Raw genomic sequence first — 18,917 nt, 5'->3', positions numbered from 1 at the left:
CAAGTATCCTAATATGCCACTGTTGTTCTGAGATTATATAAGATTACCTAACACCACTGCAATTTAATCATTCGTCCATATCCATCAAATGTCACTACTGTCAAAAGAAATTCAGATAGCAAAGGGTTGTAGAAATACAAAACCTGTTCCTTTGTGCAGAAAGTGAATTTAAAATGACATCAGAACAGACTTCTCTAGCTGTAAAGTTTTACACCCAGTTTGTACAGGTATTAATGACCATACAGGGTTCAAACTGTAGAGCAGGGGTGGGCAAAATATGGCCCACAGGCCACATCCGGCCCACCAAGCCATTCTATCTGGCCTGCGGGGCCCCTAAACATTTTTAAAAATTGTATTTATCTGCTCCTGGCTGCCTGTCAAAGTTGACAGGAGACAAGGGCAGTAGGACCCAGGGGGAGCTGGCAGGACTCAGTAGCAAGGCCAGCCCAGGCCCGCCCCATCCCCAACCCCCTCTCACCCCTGCCCCCCTACCCAGAAGCCTCTGCCTGCCGCAGCTTTCACTGCTTCCCTGCATGCCCACCAGCTGCTCCAGCACCACATGCCCCACACTCCTGCCGGACTGCAGGAGCATAAGGCCCGTGCTGGTACCCTGGGGCCAGGAGTGAGAGAGTGTGTGCACATGTGTGCGCTCACATCTCTGCAATGAGGGATGGGGGAAGAGAGAAAAAGAGAGCAATGAGGGAGGGAGAGACTGTGTGTGTGTGTGTGTGTGTGTGTGTGTGTGTGTGTGTGTGTGTGTGTGTGTGTGCACGCGCCTGTGTGCAATGAGGGACAGTCTGTGTGTGTGCAGTGAGGGAGGCAGAGAGAGAGAGAGAGAGTATGTGTGTGTGTTCATAGGGTGAGTCCCACATGCACACCCCACCACACACATGCACTGCCATACACACAGGCCCCCACACCCACACCTCCTCACATACCCCAGCCACCCTCCCCCCCACACATTTCCCGCACAAACCCCATACCCACCCACACCCCACTTATCCACACACCTACAGCCCCCCATAAACTTAGACCCACCCTTCCATGTCCCCCACCATCCTCCCCCACAATACAGGGTCTTCATAAAGTCCTTGTGCACTTTTAAACTTTAATAGCTTGGGTTGTAGATATGATAGAAACAATCTGAAAATGGCATTTAAAAAAGTTTATTAAAGTTTCAGGAAAACTAGAGTACACAATGCTAGACTTCAACATAACCACCATCCATCATGATACCATGCTCAATCCGATCTTCCAACTCCTTGAAAATGTTTCCCAGTTGCTCTTGAGTTATTGCACTAATTGCATTGGCGATCCTAGCCCTAAGTTCTACCAAAGAACATGGTTTTGACAAGTAAACTACACTTTTAACATGTCCCCATAAAAAGAAGTCCAACAGCGGTAGGTCAGGTGAACGAGGTGGCCAATCAATTAGTCTACCTCTGCCTAGCCACTTCTCTGGAAAAACATCATTTAGAAACTGTCGTACATTCAGAGCATAGTGGCACAGAGCTCCATCTTATTTAAGAATAAATTCGTTATTACTTATGAAGTCTAGCACTGTGTACTCTAGTTGTCCTAAAAATTTAATAAATTTGCTTTTAAATGCTGTTTACAGATTGTTTCTGTCATACGTACAACCTAAGTTATTAAAATGTAGACGTGCACAAGGATTTTATGGATACCCTATATACAAGAGTAAGACTTCATTTTAAGCTATTGTGCAATCACCTCTGTGTACGCTACACAAACACATGTAAATTAGAACAAAAATACTTCTTGAAATCAAATAAGTGAATGTCGTAGTGTAGAGACTCAAGCCTAAATCATATAACAAGTGAAAATCACCTTTTCAAACCACATCTTCTCATGAAACAAGAGGGGAAAAATTGGAGGAAGGCAGTCTGTCTCCTTGTATTGACCCAGGACGCAGACACTGAGGTAAACGCCATGTTTCTCTGGCAAGAACACACCAGGGCACGTGACCTTATGAAAGAAAGAAAACAACCATGGTTATCTGAATTTTCCTGGTCATACCTCCCCACACTGTCATCAATATGCATCAAGCACAATCTGCAAGAATCGCTGCTACAGCTGAGAGGGTAGCTCAGTGTCTATGCCATTGATTTTCCTATGGAAGCAGTCAACAGGAGTTTCTCTATCACAGTCCCTGGGAAGTGTGACAGCGAGCGCAGCATCCTCACTCTGAGCATACTACACCCCAAAATGGATGTAATACAGCTGCCTTATGACAGGAGTAAGCACACCTAAAACATCAAGTGTACTGGCATGCATGCCTAGAGCATCTCTTTTGGAGTCCAGCATGTGCAGAGAAGGCATCCCCAACACTCCCCAGCACAGTCCAGAGGCAGTGTAGATGTGTCCTTAGAACCCAGTTCCGCCTTCAGTTACATTAATAGAAATTACAGTTGTGTACGGAAAGGCAGATCTGGGCTTCTGGAATGGGATATGCCAAAGTCCCTCTGTTAATTTACAATCAGAAGTTACCACAAGACTTTAAATGCAACTTGTGCCCATAAGTTACCATGACACTTCTGAATCCCCCATCTTTGGCATGTATTCTAACCGGAACACTTCTGCATCATTTTTTCATTCTTAGCATGTTGCATCATTTTAATAGTCAGGGGGCATGTCTATACATGCAATTAATACAACACAATTAACTTCAACACTTATCATGCCAGAGTTTATTGCTCCTGGGCAACACATTTACACGTGTGCCCAGGACCACAGCACATTGAGCAGGGTCGGAGCAGACCCAGCTGGCAAAGACCCTGGGGGGTCAGCTTGTGAGCCAAGGGCTGGTCCAACCCAGCTCAACATGCTGTGGAGGGGCTGGCTGGGGCACAAGGGTGCTTCCACGCAGGGCTAGTCAGCAGGCAGCCCCCGCACTGAAGCACTCTTGTGCCCCAGCCAGTCCCATCAGCATCTACACATGTGTTGCTGCAAACTAAAGAAATCTATGGCAGAGTTAGTTTACCCCAGCCTAATAGGGCTGGACATGTAGATAAAGAGACTTTACTGCAGAACTAATTACTTTAAGCACCTCTGCAATAAATGTCTTGTGTAGAGTGCCCAGGGTTGCCTGCCTGATTTTTTTCAGCAGCAGTGTTGTACCAGAAAGACTATGAAGTTGAAAACCCTTGAGAATGGATCTTTATCCATGAGTCTGGATTCATAAACTCAAAAACAAAATACCTGTTATAACTGCATATTATGGCATGGCATGGCATGGCATGGCATGACTACTCTACACCTTTGGAATTTGTCCTTAAAATATGCTCCAGAGATAAAGGCAGTGTGATTTAAAATATACACAGTTGCAACAACTGCCATGTAGTTCTTGCACTGTTTTCAGAGTCCCTCAACCAAATACTAATTCATTTGTTTGATTCTTGGTATTGTTTTCCTCTGTCAACTAATGTATTCCATCACTAATACATTATACTGCTGATAAACAGATACAATACATAGATAAGCTCCAACCATCGAATCCCTGACTCCCGCAAAATTGCTTTGAAAATCAAGGAAGTATTGCAGGATGAGGCCTCAACATGTTTTCTTTGGGTTTGTTCCTTTACTTCAGAAATTTTGAATGAGAGGTCTATTCCATATGTTTATCCATGTGGCAATCTCTGTTCCCCAACAATTGTATTCATGCAACCAGACAGATTTCTTGGATATTAGCCTTTTACTTAATAGACACTGAAATATTATATCTGAAGGAGATGACTGGAAGGCTAGCAGCTAAAAGAAACTTTTTTTAAAAGAGCTATTTCTCCATCTACTGGCAAAACCTATCAAAGTGCTACAGATTACTATAATCTCTTCTGAGTAGACTCTGAACAGCCACAATAATCCTCCAAAAGACAAATGCACAATTAGAGGAGTCCTGACATTTGTTTAACCAGTGATTCTCAACCTTATTCACCTCAAGGCACCTCTTGGAAAAGTCCAGCTTTTCCATTCCAATCATTTTTTTTGCCTTCAGAAAAGTAGCAGAGAAATTCTTCTGTTGCAAAGAACCCAGAAAGCCCACAACAGGTCAGCATGATTCCAGTTTGAAATCTCAGGGTTTATTTTGTGAATCACATATAGATGCTTGCATACCTCCCAGTGCTAATATTGCAAAGCACCCTGCCACCACCTTAACAGCTCACATCACCCTGGTTGAGGATCGCTGAACTAATGCAATGTTTGATCCTGACAGGTTAAATCAGCAATTCTTCCATTCTCACACAGACGTCCTTAGCTGCCATACACTTGGCTTTCCACACTTGCCCCCTGAGACACCCTGCCGATCTTCAAAAAGCATCTTGACACTCATCTTCCTGGCGTCATCAGATCCCAGCAGTCTTTCCAGCCCAAGTGCAGGGGGGCTGGACCCGATGATCTGTAAGGTCCCTTCCAGCCCTCAAACAACTATGAAACTATAAAACACATTGTGTATCCCTGTGACCAAAACAGACCTCTGCAGTCTTGTGGCTGATGAGCTAAACCCATGGAAAAAAAGCAAGGCAGTGGCATATGGCTGCACCCTGTGTAGGGTAATTTCATCCCAGCCTTACTGTGAGGGCAGCTGGGGGACACTTACAGCGGCCTCCTGCTCCCTTTGCAGAGCAGGGAAGCAATAACACCCAGGTGGCAGTAACGCGGAAAACTGCTCCAGCCGTGGGGATTTCAGAGCGGCAGAGCAACGCAGGTCAGCGGGCTCTGCTAGGAAAGCTCAAACCTCCAGCAGCATCACTCCCCACCCTCTGCCCTGCCCCTCACCGCGTGGATCTGCAGCTCCACCACCACCTTCAGAGGCATCTCGCCCCGGGGTCGGGCGCCGGGGGTGGGAGGACCCCGGAGCCTCCGCAGGGGGGGCAGAGAGGGGGATTTCCCCGGCCCAGCGCCGGCGGCCCCTGGGCTGCTCTTCCCTGGATAGTAGGGGGGAGGGGAAGCGTCCCGTTGCCATGGAAACGCAAATGTTGCAACGTTCGGTCTTCAGAAGCTGGGCGCCCCCTGCGGGCGAGTGGCACCCAGCTCTGCGCCTGCCCGGACACGGCCGGCGGGCTGGGGGAGAGGGGTGCGGGCAGGGAAAGAAATCTCCCCATCCTTGCTCCATGCGGTCTGGGAGTGGGGGGTCAGGGCGTGCGTGTGCAAGGCTGCCTGCACAGGTGACATCTGCATGCCATGTGCGTGCACACAAGTGTGTGTGGGGGGGGAGGGGAGTATGTGTAACATGGTTCTTGAAGATCTGCACCCCGCTGCCTACCACAGAAGCTGCAAGGTGTGGCAGTGGGCATGCACGTAGCAGGCCATGCCTAAGATGGTGGCACCAGGCAAAGTCCCACTTGCCAGGCCTGTACTTGCCTCTGTGTTGGCTTTGGGTGAGGCCTGGGTGCAAGCTGTGCTGTTGGGGGCAGCGTTTGTGTCACCCTGGGCATGTGATGGTTTAGGTTTCTTTAGGACTTGCTCCATATTCCCAGCCCCTCAGTCCCAACCTTCAGGAGGGGGGAAATGTTCATGTTCCCCCAACATGTTCATTCGCAAAGGATATTTTTCTCTGTGGTCTCTAGGCAAACAAGGTAGTTTGTTGTTTTAGTTTGCTTTTTTGGTTGTTTCTCCCTGCCACACACTAGGAAGTCTGCACCTAATCAGCCTAGTAACCTCTAGTTTAGTGGTTCACAACCTTTTTAGACTCAAGGCACCCCTGGATAGACTGGATGCACTCCTGGATAGACCTGGGGCACCCCTGGATAGACAGGAAGCATTTATGGATAGACTTGGGGCACTCCTGGATAGATTCAAGGCACCCCACAGATTCTGGCAGCTCTTTCGTCCCCAGCCCCCGCCCTTTTTTTTCACTACAGAAAAAAATGACATCTTTTTTTTCTGTTGTGAAAAAAACCCCAAAAGGCTACAGCTGTGGATTTCTATTTGAAACCCCTGGGTTTCTCTTGTGACTCGGATTTGGACACCTAACAGTGCTGCCATTGTGTGGCACCCTGTGGCAGTTGAAAGGATCTCCAGGCAGCCTGGGGTGCTGCTGCACCTGGTGGAGACTCGCTGCTCTCATTTCGGAAACTCCGAAGTATTGCAGCTTTACAACTGATAGTTGTGTGCGTGCATTACACAATGAGCCTGGTATACATACAAAAAAAGCCAAGGCAGCTCTCAGCTATGGGTTGCAGCCTAAGGTTATGTTTGCAGTAGATACCCCCACCCTCGGGTGTTTAAAAAGGGTGTCAATATAGGTGGCCAGGCTCTAGGCGACTTCCCCGCAGCCAGAGACGGCTGCGAGGGGCCCTCGCCCCCTCTGCGGGCAGGAAGGCGGCGCAGCAGAGCAACGCCCATGCACGTAGATATGCCACGGGAATTTTGTCCCCGCGTGGCCAGGGTGGTCCCATCTTGAAAATAAGCTGCACTGCAGCCGTAATATCTTCAGCGAATGTTACTATAAACTATGACGTACATGGCAGGCAGTATGACGTCACGCAAACGTCATATACGGTGGTAATGGGAGCCCAGCAGCTCGGAGCCCTCTCCATCTCGAGCTTTGTGCCGCCCCGACTGCGCCAACCAATGACTCCCTGCGCCAGAGACTAACGGACTACGCATGCGCGCGCCCTCAGACAGCGGCTCCCGGGCCACTCACTTGCGCGCGCATGCGCAGGAAAGCACGCGCGGCCCACATGACTCGGGCGAGGAGGCGGGGCCAGTGCGCGGTGAGGTCAAGTCTGTTGCCGGAAGTATCTACTGCCTCATTTCCGGCCGGGGCTCCTCGCGGGCCCGGGTGGCGCCGGTTGCCGGATCTGTTGTGGGGAGAGGGGCGGGGATGGCGCTGTGGCCGCCGCGCGCCCGGGGCCGCAGCAGCCGGGGCGGGGACGAGGAGCGCGGGGCGCATCCCGCTGCCGCCCACCCGCAGGTACCGCCCGCCCCGCTCCGCCCCTCCCCCAGGGCAGTGCGGTGTCGGGGCAGGCAGCGCCCCCCCCCTCCCACCCCGGGCGGCGCCTGGGCTGGGGGTGCCGCTCACTCCCTGCTCGAGCGGGGGCTGGGCTCTCAGCTCCCTCTTCATATCTGGCTTCTGGGTGAGGTTGAACGAGCAGCTGGTCGGGGTACAGGGAGACTGGCCCGGTGCAGAGCCCAGAGCGAAAGCAGCTGAGGATCACTGCAGCTCTCGTCGCCCCCGGTGTGACTCGGAGCGCCAATGTGGCCTTGAGCTGCAAAGCGTCTCTCCTGTTTTCTGGTTCCCGGAAGATTCCCCGAGGTCACGCTTTTATGTGTTTTCTCGCCACACGGCATGTTAAAAAAATATGATACTTGACCTCTGGGGCGTAAACAGTATTCATTAATGTGGCGTTAGGGCCATCTGCAGCATACATGACCATAACAGATACTCTGGTTTTGGCCAGCACCGCAGAATAAATGGGGAGAGCGAGCCAGCAGATTTATCCTGGCTTTGTGTATCATAACAATCGCTACACCTTGGAAAAGGCTCACCACCAGCGATTGATGCACGGTCTGTCATTTCACAAGGCTGGGAGTTGCTGCAAATATTTTTCTTTGTATATTGATCAAATATGAGGGGTAAAACTCTGAGATAAACGTTCTCCTGCTGTAATGCCATGCTTAGTCATTGTTCAGAATATAAAAGCTTTGCTATGTCAGGATTCAGTTGTGGAGCTAACTGTATCCCTCTGTGTACAGTACCTCAGTTCTCTCCACTTCCCTATGTAACTGTGTGTGTGTTTTCATACAGATATATAGCCATGGGATTGAACTAGCTTGCCAAAAGCAGAAGGAGTGTGTGAAGAGCTCCGTGGAGTGCAAGTGGAACCTTGCGGAAGCCCAGCAGAAGCTCGGGAGTTTGGCGCTGCACAACTCAGAGTCCTTGGATCAGGAAAATGCCAAAGCACAGACTGAAGCTTCAGAGCTGAGGCAGCGGGAGGAAGAATGGAGACAAAAAGAAGCAGCGCTAATACAGAGAGAGAAACAGAATCTCTCTTGCACTGATTCTGTTAGCAAGGAAGTATTTAATAAGGTACAAACCAACTTCCATAAATCTAGGTAAAAATAGGAGGCGTGGCACCGGTAGCGGAATCTGGGCATTTGTGTTGCACCTCTCACTACAATTTATTGAGCATGCTTTAAATCCTGAAATTGTCAATATTGCAAGACTTTAGTTGGGTGTGCTTCTTACTTATTCTAATAACTACCAAGTAGTGTATGCTTTGCTGATATAGCAAACATGGAAGATGGTTTACGCTGGCTAGTCGGGGTCAGACGTTTCATCAGTCCAAAACAATTGGTTCAAATGATAGCATTTGGTTCCAGTATTACCTTGTTCCTGTTCATCTCTCAATTGTCTACAGTATCAAGCTTTCAAATACTAAATAATATAAAAGGAAACAACCAATTCTTTGTTTTAGAAATGCATAACTTTCTATCTGTCAGTGTTGGAAACATTTTGAAGCACAATATTGCTATTTCAAAAACCAATACAGGATCAGACATTGAGAGGTGTAATTCCATTTTCAGCTGTTTAAAATCTTACGTCTCCCATCATGTTTTTATGTGTGCTAAAGTAACTAAATAGAATGCATCAACTAGGGTGTCCAGACTATGGAACAAGCTCCCCCCAGAGGTAGTGCAATCATCTACCCTAGAGGTCTTCAGAAGAAGACTGGACAGTCACCTGGCTGGGGTCATCTGACCCCAGATGTCTTTCCTGCTCATGCAGGGGGCTGGACACGATGATCCTTTGGGGTCCCTTCCATCTCCATGATTCTATCAAAATGATATTTCTAGCCTGACGTAGTTGAAAACAGAGTGAAGGCTTTTGTGTAATTGAAACTAACGTACATATTCTTCCCACCTCCCCTTAGAGTTTTATTAATCAAAATACAGGAAAAGAGGTAGAAGATGAAGATGCATCTAAATCATTCATGCAGAAACATGAACAAAGGATCAGATACTTTGGTAAGAATACTTTTTTCCCAATTTTTTGCAGTTTTTATTCCTTCTTTGGGTGTAGCTAGACTCTTTCTATTTTTCTTACAAAATGGGCAGCACCAATGATTAGCAGAGACCAGCATCTAGTTTCTCGCCTATCAGGGTGCTGGGATTTTATTTTTGATGCTCAAAAGAAAAAATAGTCATTTTAAAGGAGAGGAAACTACATCCTTAGAAGTCTGGATTCCACCATGACTAAGTGTTTTTAATAAAATTCAGTGCTTGGCAGATCTGTTATTCTGCAAAGAAGGGATCTAGCGATTTAACCTGCAGTTCTGTGGAAATTGATATTAGACCAATGACAAGCTAAGTTTTGATGGGTTGGTTTTTTGAAGGGTAAACATTGGCTCCTTTGTTTATCGAAAGTGTATCTGTCCATGGGAATGACAGCTGAGTGACTAAATTTCTAACAGTTCAGATATTAAAAACTCTTGTAAACTTGTTCTGCTGCATTGAGCACAAAGCACCTTCAAGGCTGAGAGTTTCACCTTTGGGGAGAAAAGCAAGGAGAGACTAGGAGAAAATCACTATTGCTTCCAGAGAATGTTGCGACTGTGGGATTTTTGGCGGGGTGGGGGCGGGGGGAGTCTTTCTTTCTTACCTGCTTATGCTCTTACTCTAGGTTTTCATAAAACTTGTTGCAGAGTGAACAGTTCTTGTTTGTTTCACAGTGTTGCTTGGGAAAAATGATAGTTAGGTATTGGCCTCTAGGCACTGCATTGGCATTGAATGCTTTAGAAACTGATTAATGATTCCTTTCCCATCTTGATCAGCACCCTCCTTTCCAAATGTCATGGGGGAATACTGTGTTTTATTGGGTACTAACAGATGTATTTGTCAAATCCTGTCTATAAAAGTGCTTGGTATTGTGTGTGTGTGTGTGTGTGTGTGTGTGTGTGTGTGTGTGTGCGCACGCACGCACGCACGCACGCGTCTTTGTCTTCCTCTGTGTTGCCTTGTGTACTGTGTGTGCGCGCGCGCGTCTTTGTCTTTCTCTGTGTTGCCTTGTGTACTGTGTGCGCGCGCGCGCGTCTTTGTCTTTCTCTGTGTTGCCTTTATGGCTTACATGGCAAAGACAGAACTTTAATAGACACAATGGTTTTACTAAAAGAAAAAGCTTTTAAATCAAGCTAACAGCTATTCATAGTAAGTGAGTTATAGAATGGTCTGTCCCAGCAGTGCCCAACCTTTCAGAGCTGGTACACAAGCCAGATCCAGTGCACGGGATTGTTCCCTGAGCCTGATCCAGTATGGGGTTGGCATGAGGATGCAATCCGAGCAGGAGAGCTCCAGACCTGCATACCCAGATTATGCCTCTCACCCCAGCTTGATCCAGCACACATAACCATGTCATCTAGCTTTGGACTTTGGAAATATGGTAGCAATAATCACCACGGCTCTGCTGCCACCAAACTTCTGGACCTAGGCAGAACCCAGTAGGCCAGATGACATGGATCCACATGCCATGGAACACCATTACTGTGTATCCAAATACGGCAAACTATCCACTAGATGTCACTAATTCTACAGCTGAAACTTGATTTTTAAATCTGTCTGTGCTCCTTTTTTCCACATGTGAATTGGTCTTTTATAGTTATGATAGGATTGCCCATTGTGTACTGTCTTATAGTATTGAAACTCAGTCACCTTCAACAGAAAATTCTGTAAATTGAATGGGTCTTTATTATTGCTCTTGTGTTCAGAAAACTTAAAACCTAATATAATGACCTTGGTAAAAATGAGAAATATTTAAAGCTAAAGTTAATTGTTCATTTCTGTGTGAAACTGAAAGCTGTACTATGGAAAATATTCTGGAATTTCAGAGTTCTTTTTGCTTTTTTCATAGTATGGTATTTTAGTAATGGGTAGGTCACCTCTTTCCACTCCTGGTTGCATAACCTCCCTGCAACCAGGAAAGCAACAGCTTATGTACAAAAGTATTTAACAATTCAGATTTCACTGTCTTTCAGTAAAATATAATAGCTGAGAACATAGAGAGTCAGCATGATATGGCTAGCTAGCTTTTCTGCAGCCTGCAAAGAAGTGTTCCACAGGTGTCCAGTGGTTCAGGGTCTGCCTTTGAGATCTTTTGCACGAGATGATGATACAGGAACAGTCTTGTTGCAGCAGTGTGTCTACTGAGTCTTTATTTTACCTCTTTGAATACTGGCTGTGTAAATCTCTTGGCTTCTTGTTCAGCTGAGTTTATGGTTATAAACTTATGTATCCAAATCAGTTGCAAGATGCAGCTTCCTCCTGCTGTCTTTGTACATATAACTAAAAATATTAAAATATTACCCCATCAGAAGACAGTTTTTAGTGTTCTCTCAGTTTAAATTAATCTATTACGTTGGCAGTGGAGCAACAGAACTATTCTAGCTACTGAACAGACACAAAAGAGACAGTGGAGACTTCAATCTATATGGCCTGACAAGCAAGAAGAGATATGCGTCTTAAATGTACTTTTTGTCTGTGACCTTTCTGCTGAAAAGTGCAAAAAATTGTACGTGGTTTGCTATTTTTGGCCATATGTTCATTAGGAACAAATTTGAAGCAGTTATGTCTGACTATTCAGTAATTTACCAATTTGCTGTATTCACAAATATGATACAGAATGACGAAGCACTGCATCTCCTTACTGGACCCACAGCTTAAATGGACCTCAATACTATTCAAATCTCATAATTAAAACCAGTTTGTGTATTTAAAAAAAAACAAACCCTAGTCTCATGACCTGAATTTTGAGTAAATGCCTGCACACTTGCACATACTGTAGAGGATGCATGCAAAGTTGTATTCCTTTCCCCGCCTTATCTTTCCCAACAATGCCTTCTCTTTCTCATTTGACTTTTTCCCTTGGACTAATATTCCCTTGCAAAGATTAACTTTTTATATAACAAAAAAAAAAATCCTCAACAAGCCACATACGTCATTGTTTGTCCGTTTTGTTTCATGCCTTACCTGCTAGCTCTGAAAGGCTTTTCGTTAATAAGTGGTCTCAATTACTTGTAGTGTTTGTCTGATCGTACGATCTGTAATGTTCTGGTTGTTTGCTCACGTAAGAGTTGGAAAAGGCTAAATTTAATTTAATTTGAACGCTACCTCTGAGATTGCAGTGAAGTGTCTAGAAGTTTTTGTGCTAATATATACCAGTCGGAAGGTAGTTATGGTCTCTGCTACATTAAAATATCTCTCAGCTCTGAAGAATAAATTGTTCTTATACAAATGGCAGACAAGGTTCTTTGGGTAAATCTGATATCTTTTATTAGACCGACTCAAATAGTTGGAAAACTTCTTCTTGCCAAGCTTTCGGGTATATGACACTTGATTTTTCTGATTCTTTTTTCATTAGGCATGCTGAGCAGATGGGATGATAGTCAGAGATTTTTATCAGATCACCCATACCTTGTATGTGAAGAAACAGCTAGATATCTCATTTTATGGTGTTTTCATCTAGAAGCTGAACAGGTATTGGACAAATCTTAAATTGCTTGAGTCTGTATGAAAGTGCAATTTTTCCTACAGCAAGGTGATTCAAGTTGATAAGCCATTTAATGTGACCTATTACTGCCCCACATTTCTAGTTACCTTGTTGGTCAAAATCTCTTTCTTCATTACAACTTATTATCAATTCTTCTACTTTTCCAAGTGCCAATTCTCATCTCTTCATGGTTCAGATGGAAAGTACTCCTAAAATTGTAGCTGCACACTTGCTGAAAGTCTTTTTCAACTATGTAACTTCCTTGTTTCCAGAAAGGAGCTCTGATGGAACAAGTAGCACACCAGGCAGTTGTGATGCAGTTCATCATAGAAATGGCCAAAAGTTGTAATGTGGATCCCAGAGGCTGTTTTCGTCTGTTTTTCCAGAGAGCCAAAGTAAGTTGTATTTTCTCTTCAAGGCTAGGAGGCTCCCTAGGATTTTCCACGTGGGATTCAAAAATAGCTGAGATTTTTTCCTTAACAGCCAGAAGCTAAATATGTGACTAGGTTATTGACTGCAGGCTAAGGGCAAAGGTGGGTTGTTGACAGTAGTCTGTGTAATTCTAGACTTGGGAACTGAGGCCCAATGGATTTTCTTATGCACTTTGGACTGTCCAGCAGAGGGAACAGAATATATAGCAAATGTATATTTACTGTTATATAATCCTATAATTAATTTTCATCCTATATTATTTATATATAAAAGAATTAAAGTTATCTCCCACTTCTACTTACTGAAAGAAAAGAGTTCCTGTAGAATCAATACTTTCTACTGGAAAAAAAAGGAATTATATGGAGGAGAGAGAGATTTGACAGGCAATCTTCCTATTGTACTGTCTACGAAGGGAAGGAGATAATTTAACGACTAATGTCTCAAGCTACTGGGCTCTTGATGTGCCAGAAAGGCTGCTCAACATCTTGAGGAAAGCACACTGTTTATCTCTCCTCAGTAATCCTTTGAAGTCAACCAGGTGCAGCATTATCGGCCTGGATAGCTGTATTCGCAAGTAGCAGGGAAGCCCTGGATGAAGAGTGAAGATAACTGGATCTTCCCATAGTGGTTAGCCTATGGTCAGGGAAATACTATTCTGAGAGAACTGCATGTACCGTGTGGTCAGTATCACTTTCAGTGATGCAGGGCAGTTGGGATAGGGTAGGGGAGAGAAGGGTAACAAAATCAGGTTGTCATATAGCTCCCTGTAACAAACAGTCTTCCTGTCTCAGACCAAAATATTTAAACTGTTATGAATATATAAATCCATCTGAATTCTTTGTAGCTAATGTATGACAAAGGTGATATTAGTTTTGTCCCAAACATTTTCATCTAAAGAGGATGTTACATGAAATGCTTTACTCATCTGTCCTTTGTTACATAACATTTTTCTTTTACAATGCATGCCTAGTAAAATTTTTGGCTCAAGTAAAATGTTGGCTATGAAACTGAGGGAATATTTAATAATATACAACCTTTTCTTTTCCAGGCAGGAGAAGAAGGCTATATCGAAGCTTTTAAAAATGAACTCGAAGCGTTCAAATCAAGAGTAAGAATCTGTTCCCAGTCGCACAGTTTTCAAGCTATGTCGGTACAGAATCCCAGTTTCTATGCTGGTCTTGGTTCTGTGGGAGGGTTAGAGTCTTTGCCACAGGTAGGTTTTTATTAAATAAATTTTGCTGTGACGAGATTCTGCCTCCTTTTATGTGAAGTAGTACCTTTGATTTTAAAAAGGACTGCATGAAGTAAAGAAAGCATTGTAAGGCCTTTGCTTGGAACAGGCTTTTAGCAGTTGTTAATTTTGGGGCACTATCTGGGGAGTTTATTTATTACATATTTATTTTAATATTTTATGTTTTTATAATTTATCTTGGGTTTTCTTATTGTAAACTATCCCAGCCTTTTATAGGGGGAATAAAATAAAGAAATAAAATAAGGCACCATTTGCTGGGAATAACAAAGCATGCGCGCTCTTATTTATATTTAAGGCAAGCTGTTGCTCAAAAACACTCCATCTTGTAAACTTCAAATAGCAACAAAGCACAAGGTCAAATTAATTCACTACCTAGTAATTCAATCCTATCCAATTAAATCTGTATCTTCAACCTACTTTATGAGTAATTTTCCACTTCAAATAGCTGGAAAAGTTGCATTATGTAACTAATCATACTACCCTCTCACATGGTTCTTTTTGTTGTTGTGTGTAAATACATAATTTTGGAATTCTGCATTAGGAGAGGTGAAATGAGCTCCCAGGTGTTTTAAAAAAAAAGTCTATGGCTTCATCAGTAGAAGCCTACACTCAAAGATAGTTGAGTCTAGTAAAAGGACAGCACAGTATCCTAATGCAGGGGTCAGCAATCTGGCCCACAGAGCTATTTGATCCAGCCTGTGGATGTGGGGCTTCAGCAGCAGGGATCTCCAGCAGGAGTCACTTCTCCCCATGCTATCTGTTCTCCTTTGACCTGAGCACATTCTGTCTAGGTCACACCCTTAAACTTGCTGACTGCTGCCCTAATGAAATACAGGGACTTCAGTACAGACAACCTCTGTCTCAGGCTTACAAAGTATGGTTTAAATGGGAGGGTGGGAAATGGTTACTTTTTTAAGTTGTGTCAGAGGAACAGGTCAAATTAAATCTTGGGTTTGAAATAATTTTGATCAAGGTACTTAATTTACTATATTTGCTTTCTGAGTGCAAGGTAACTTAGTACACAGATATTTTTATTGCAGTTCCTAGCCTCCGTAACTAAATACAAGCTTTATATAAAAGTTATGTGACTTCCTGAATTTAAAAACTGGGTGGTGCATTTTAAGCTGTTTTCTTACCGTTTGTACTAGTTATGCACACATTTTTGTATCATCATTAAAACTTTGTCTCTTAATTGCAAAAATGCAAACAATGAAAAGGAATTAAACAGTTGTCAAAGGTGCAGAATTAGGATCTCAAAATGTATACTTGTTTAGAAATATTTTCTCAATGTTTATTTTCTTTATCTGTTGCAGAATGCAGGCACTCTACAAGGCTGCATAAACACAGGTCTCTGCAGTTTAAACTCAGTGGTACAGAAAGATGATGAAGAATCCAAAATGATGGACACAGTATAGTATTGTTAAGACTGAGGCCAAGTACTCTTTTTATTATAAAAGAAAGAACATGGCTATTTTCTTGATACTTATTTTTATGGGTACTGCACTTTACTTTTGGCATTTGTTTTTTGGAGGGAAGGTAATCTAGAAACACAAGTAATTTTGTTTGAAAACGTGCTGCTAGGTTTTCGGTTGTCTTTTAAAAAGAAGGGTTCCTTGTATATTGCCGAATGTGAAACTGGATGTTTTTTGTGCTACTAAACTTGCCTTTATCCTTAATTTTAGGAATCAAAGTATGACAAACAAATCTGCACAAATCCAATGTTTACAAGAAGTGGTTGATTCTTGGTGGAATCTGCTATAGTCTTTTATTATAGACAGGGCCATGTCTCACTCTATGAATACTAGAGATCACAGTTGTACTTGTGCTATACTGCTGACATAGTAAGCTCAAACCTGGTTTTATTATATTAATAGCAATAAATCAATATCTGGTATCCACAGCACAGATCTGGGTGGCTGAGATTAAAATATTGACTTTTTATTTCTACAGTGAATAACATTTTACCTCTTGCTTTCAGTCAAAATAACTTATTTCTGATTGTCTCTAAAGCATAAGTAGCCTGACACAAATCTAATTCACTGCTTAGAATTGAGCCTGGACTGGCATTTCCAGTGGTAGAATTACTGAGAAGCGGACGCTTTCTTGCATGTGCTGTCAATTTTTTTAAAAAATTGAGGTTTTTAATGACAGAGTGAATAGAGAGAAACTTAAGGTATTTTGATTAGGGTGAGATCCAAGGTTCCCTCTAAGGTGCGTGCACGCGCGACCGCGCACAACTAAAAGTGTGGCTGCGCACAGCCTTTTCAAGGCCGCACACCAGGAGAGGCTGGGGCAGGAGCCTGGCATGGGCTCCACTGGCTCTGAGCAAGTGCTCCATTCCCCGGAACTGGTGGAACCCACGCCAGTCCCCTGCCCCAGCCTCTGTCCCTGCCTTGCCTCACCTTGGGGAGGAGCTGCTGCCTGCCCCAGTGAGGCTCTGCCGGCTCCAGGACACTGCACAGTTCCCCCGCATGGCTTCGGGGAGCGAGGAGGCACATGGCATCAGGGCCGGGGAGCAGAGCAGTATCCTGGAGCTGGCAGAGCCTCACTGGGGCAGGCAGCGGCTCCTCCCCAAGGTGAGGCAAGGCAAGGATGGAGGCTGGGGCAGGCGGCTGGCATGGGCTCCTCCAGCTCCAGGGAAGCGCTCCACTCCCCAGCCCTGATGTGAGGGAGTGGAGCACTTCACCGGAGCCAGGAAGCCCGCGTCCGACCCCCAGCCTCAGCCCCTGGCCTCCCGGGTTCCGGAGCCCCAGCCTCTGGCCTCCAGCCCCCTTCGGAAAGTGTCCCACACCGGACCGAGGTGGCATGCTCACGGACCGCTGCTCCTTAGGGGGAACATTGGTGAGATCCACCAGCGCCTAACTCCTAGCTTTCTCCCAGGAATGAAGAAACTCAGGTGCCAAACACTGACTGAAGACGGTTGATTTTGGCAGCTTATGGGTGTATTACTTTACTAAACTCGGGGGGGGGGGGGGAAGTGAGTTTTAATTTAGTGGAATTTCTAGTGGTCAACTGAAGAGGTCTAAGAACGGTGAGAGGGAAATTTCCAGATCCCTTTTAGGGTTCTGCACAGGTCAAACTTTTACTGTTTCCAGAACTATATTCCTAACGATGCCTTTGTCTTTGCAACCTAGTGCTGTTATTAAGCTTTTCCAACTTACCTTTACAGGTAGAAGCAGCTGTATTGAAAATGTTATCTTTTACATCTGGGCTGTTCCAGTGTGGTTTAGCTCTCCCTGATTTCTCATAGTAACAGGGAGTCACCTAGCGCCTGTTGCATCACCGTTTTACAGTGAAATGGCTAATTTATGTACACACTTCAACAGGTACTGCTTTCTTAACCCCTTCATTCTCAGGTGGTACAAAGAATTTGGAAATCAGCCTGAGGAATATCCTAAATAGTGTGGAGCAGGCAAAACGCATTCCTGTATAATTGCCATGTAGCCACTGGTGCAGGGAACAAGTTAGAAGAATTTCTGTAGCCAGTCTTGTTCAGCAAGTACATGCAGTAAAGTTCTTTAGAGTTATTCCCGGTCTGTAAAATACATAGCTGCCAGTACTGGTTCAAAACTGGCCCAAGAATCAGGGAGTTTTAGCCCTTCTCCCCTTCACATCTGGTGCATTCTGGTAGGGGTAACCTTATTTGATCATGAAAGAGAATGAGTTTTTCTTTCAATACTAAAGCAGCATTATGGTAGGGAAATTACAGGTTAGGCCCTGGACAGGACAGATGTGAAATGCTTGGAACACTAAGCAAACTGATATGCATGGCTGAAGAAGCAATTCAGAAAATGAATTTTACTCATAAAATGAGCTTTTTCCTTTTGAAGTGCTCCCTGAAACATTGGCATGCCCCCTAAAGCAGGGGTGGGGGGTGCTAGATTCTCTGGCAACCCCTCCCCACCTCCAAATCTGGATGGGGAGAGCAGGGCAGGCAGCCATTGAGTACTCTTATGCACTTGGCAGTCTTCACTAGCCTCCTAGAGCCATACAAGGAATCCTCTCCAGGCCCCTGACTGGAGAGAAGGCTTGCTTGCATGCCCCTTGGGCTAAGGGGTCTACTGAGGACATCCTAATGCACAGGAGAGCATTCACTGGCTGTCTGCCCTACTCTTGCCCTTCCTTATGGGGGGTGCAGGGACTAGAGCATTGTGACATGCCAGAGGACAAAGTAGCCCTCCTGTTCATAGATTGTTAAGGGCTGGAAGGGACCTTGCAAGATCATCAGGTCCAGCCCCCCTGCACTAGACAGGAAAGACAACTGGGGTCAAGTGACCCCAGCAAGGTGACTGGCCAGTCTCCTCTTGAAGATTTCTAGGGTAGGTGATTGCACCACCTCTGGAGGGAGGCTATTCCACAGTCTGGACACCCTAGCTGTGAAGAAGTTTTTCCTAATGTTAAGCCTGAAACGGTCTTCCAAGAGTCTCTGTGGTCATTACCCCTAGTTTTCCACAAGGGTGCCATGGTTAACAGTTGTTAGTTGAGCCCCTGATGTATTCCCCTGATGTAGTGGTAAGGTGCTACCAAGTCCCTTCTCAGCCTCTTTTTTAGGCTGAAACGTCCCAGGTCCCTCAGCCTTTCCTCGTATGGCTGGCCATGTAAGTCTCTGATTATACAGGTGCTTCTTTTCTGGATTTTTCTCAAATTTTACCACGTCCTTGTTGAAGTGCGGCACCCAGAACCAGATGCAGTACTCTAGCTGTGGTCTCACCAATTCTGAGTAAAGTGGAA

At 44.9% G+C, this 18,917-nt stretch overlaps 2 protein-coding genes across 5 annotated transcripts in view; one reads left to right on the top strand and one right to left on the bottom strand.

Moving 5' to 3' along the window:
• Positions 1-4,950, bottom strand: part of SPATA6L (spermatogenesis associated 6 like) — a 76,098-nt gene extending 71,148 nt beyond the window's left edge. For all 3 annotated transcript variants that reach the window (XM_014608650.3, XM_019477984.2, XM_019477985.2), the window contains exons 1-2: positions 4,795-4,950; positions 1,849-1,986 (exon numbers count right to left, since the gene is read on the bottom strand). In XM_014608650.3, the coding sequence (XP_014464136.2) occupies positions 1,849-1,986; positions 4,795-4,833 (177 nt within the window). In that variant the 5' untranslated portion in view covers positions 4,834-4,950. The remainder of the gene's footprint in view (positions 1-1,848; positions 1,987-4,794) is intronic.
• Positions 4,951-6,659: 1,709 nt separating this feature from the next.
• On the top strand, positions 6,660-16,091 carry CDC37L1 (cell division cycle 37 like 1, HSP90 cochaperone). Of its 2 annotated transcripts, none has more exons than XM_019478213.2 (7): positions 6,660-6,734; positions 7,769-8,050; positions 8,895-8,988; positions 12,374-12,489; positions 12,775-12,897; positions 13,983-14,147; positions 15,500-16,091. In XM_019478213.2, the coding sequence occupies exons 1-7, from the start codon at positions 6,675-6,677 to the stop codon at positions 15,599-15,601; spliced, it is 942 nt and encodes a 313-aa protein (XP_019333758.1). In that variant the 5' UTR covers positions 6,660-6,674; the 3' UTR covers positions 15,602-16,091. The 2 variants fall into 2 exon arrangements, with proteins under 2 accessions (XP_019333758.1, XP_006276099.1); XM_006276037.4 differs by lacking the exon at positions 6,660-6,734 and adding an exon at positions 6,812-6,934.
• The last annotated feature ends 2,826 nt before the right edge of the window (positions 16,092-18,917 follow it).

The sequence above is a fragment of the Alligator mississippiensis genome, chromosome 3, assembly GCF_030867095.1.
Source record: "Alligator mississippiensis isolate rAllMis1 chromosome 3, rAllMis1, whole genome shotgun sequence".
NCBI lineage: Eukaryota > Metazoa > Chordata > Crocodylia > Alligatoridae > Alligator > Alligator mississippiensis.
This window is presented reverse-complemented; position numbering and strand designations above follow the sequence as displayed.

Excerpts from the sequence above, each read along its gene's own strand:
- CDC37L1 (XM_006276037.4), top strand. The coding sequence starts at position 6,845 with ATGGCGCTGTGGCCGCCGCGCGCCCGGGGCCGCAGCAGCCGGGGCGGG. Across the intron at positions 12,898-13,982 it reads TGTTTTTCCAGAGAGCCAAA|GCAGGAGAAGAAGGCTATAT; the intron begins GTAAGTTGTATT and ends TTTCTTTTCCAG. Across the intron at positions 14,148-15,499 it reads GGTTAGAGTCTTTGCCACAG|AATGCAGGCACTCTACAAGG; the intron begins GTAGGTTTTTAT and ends TATCTGTTGCAG.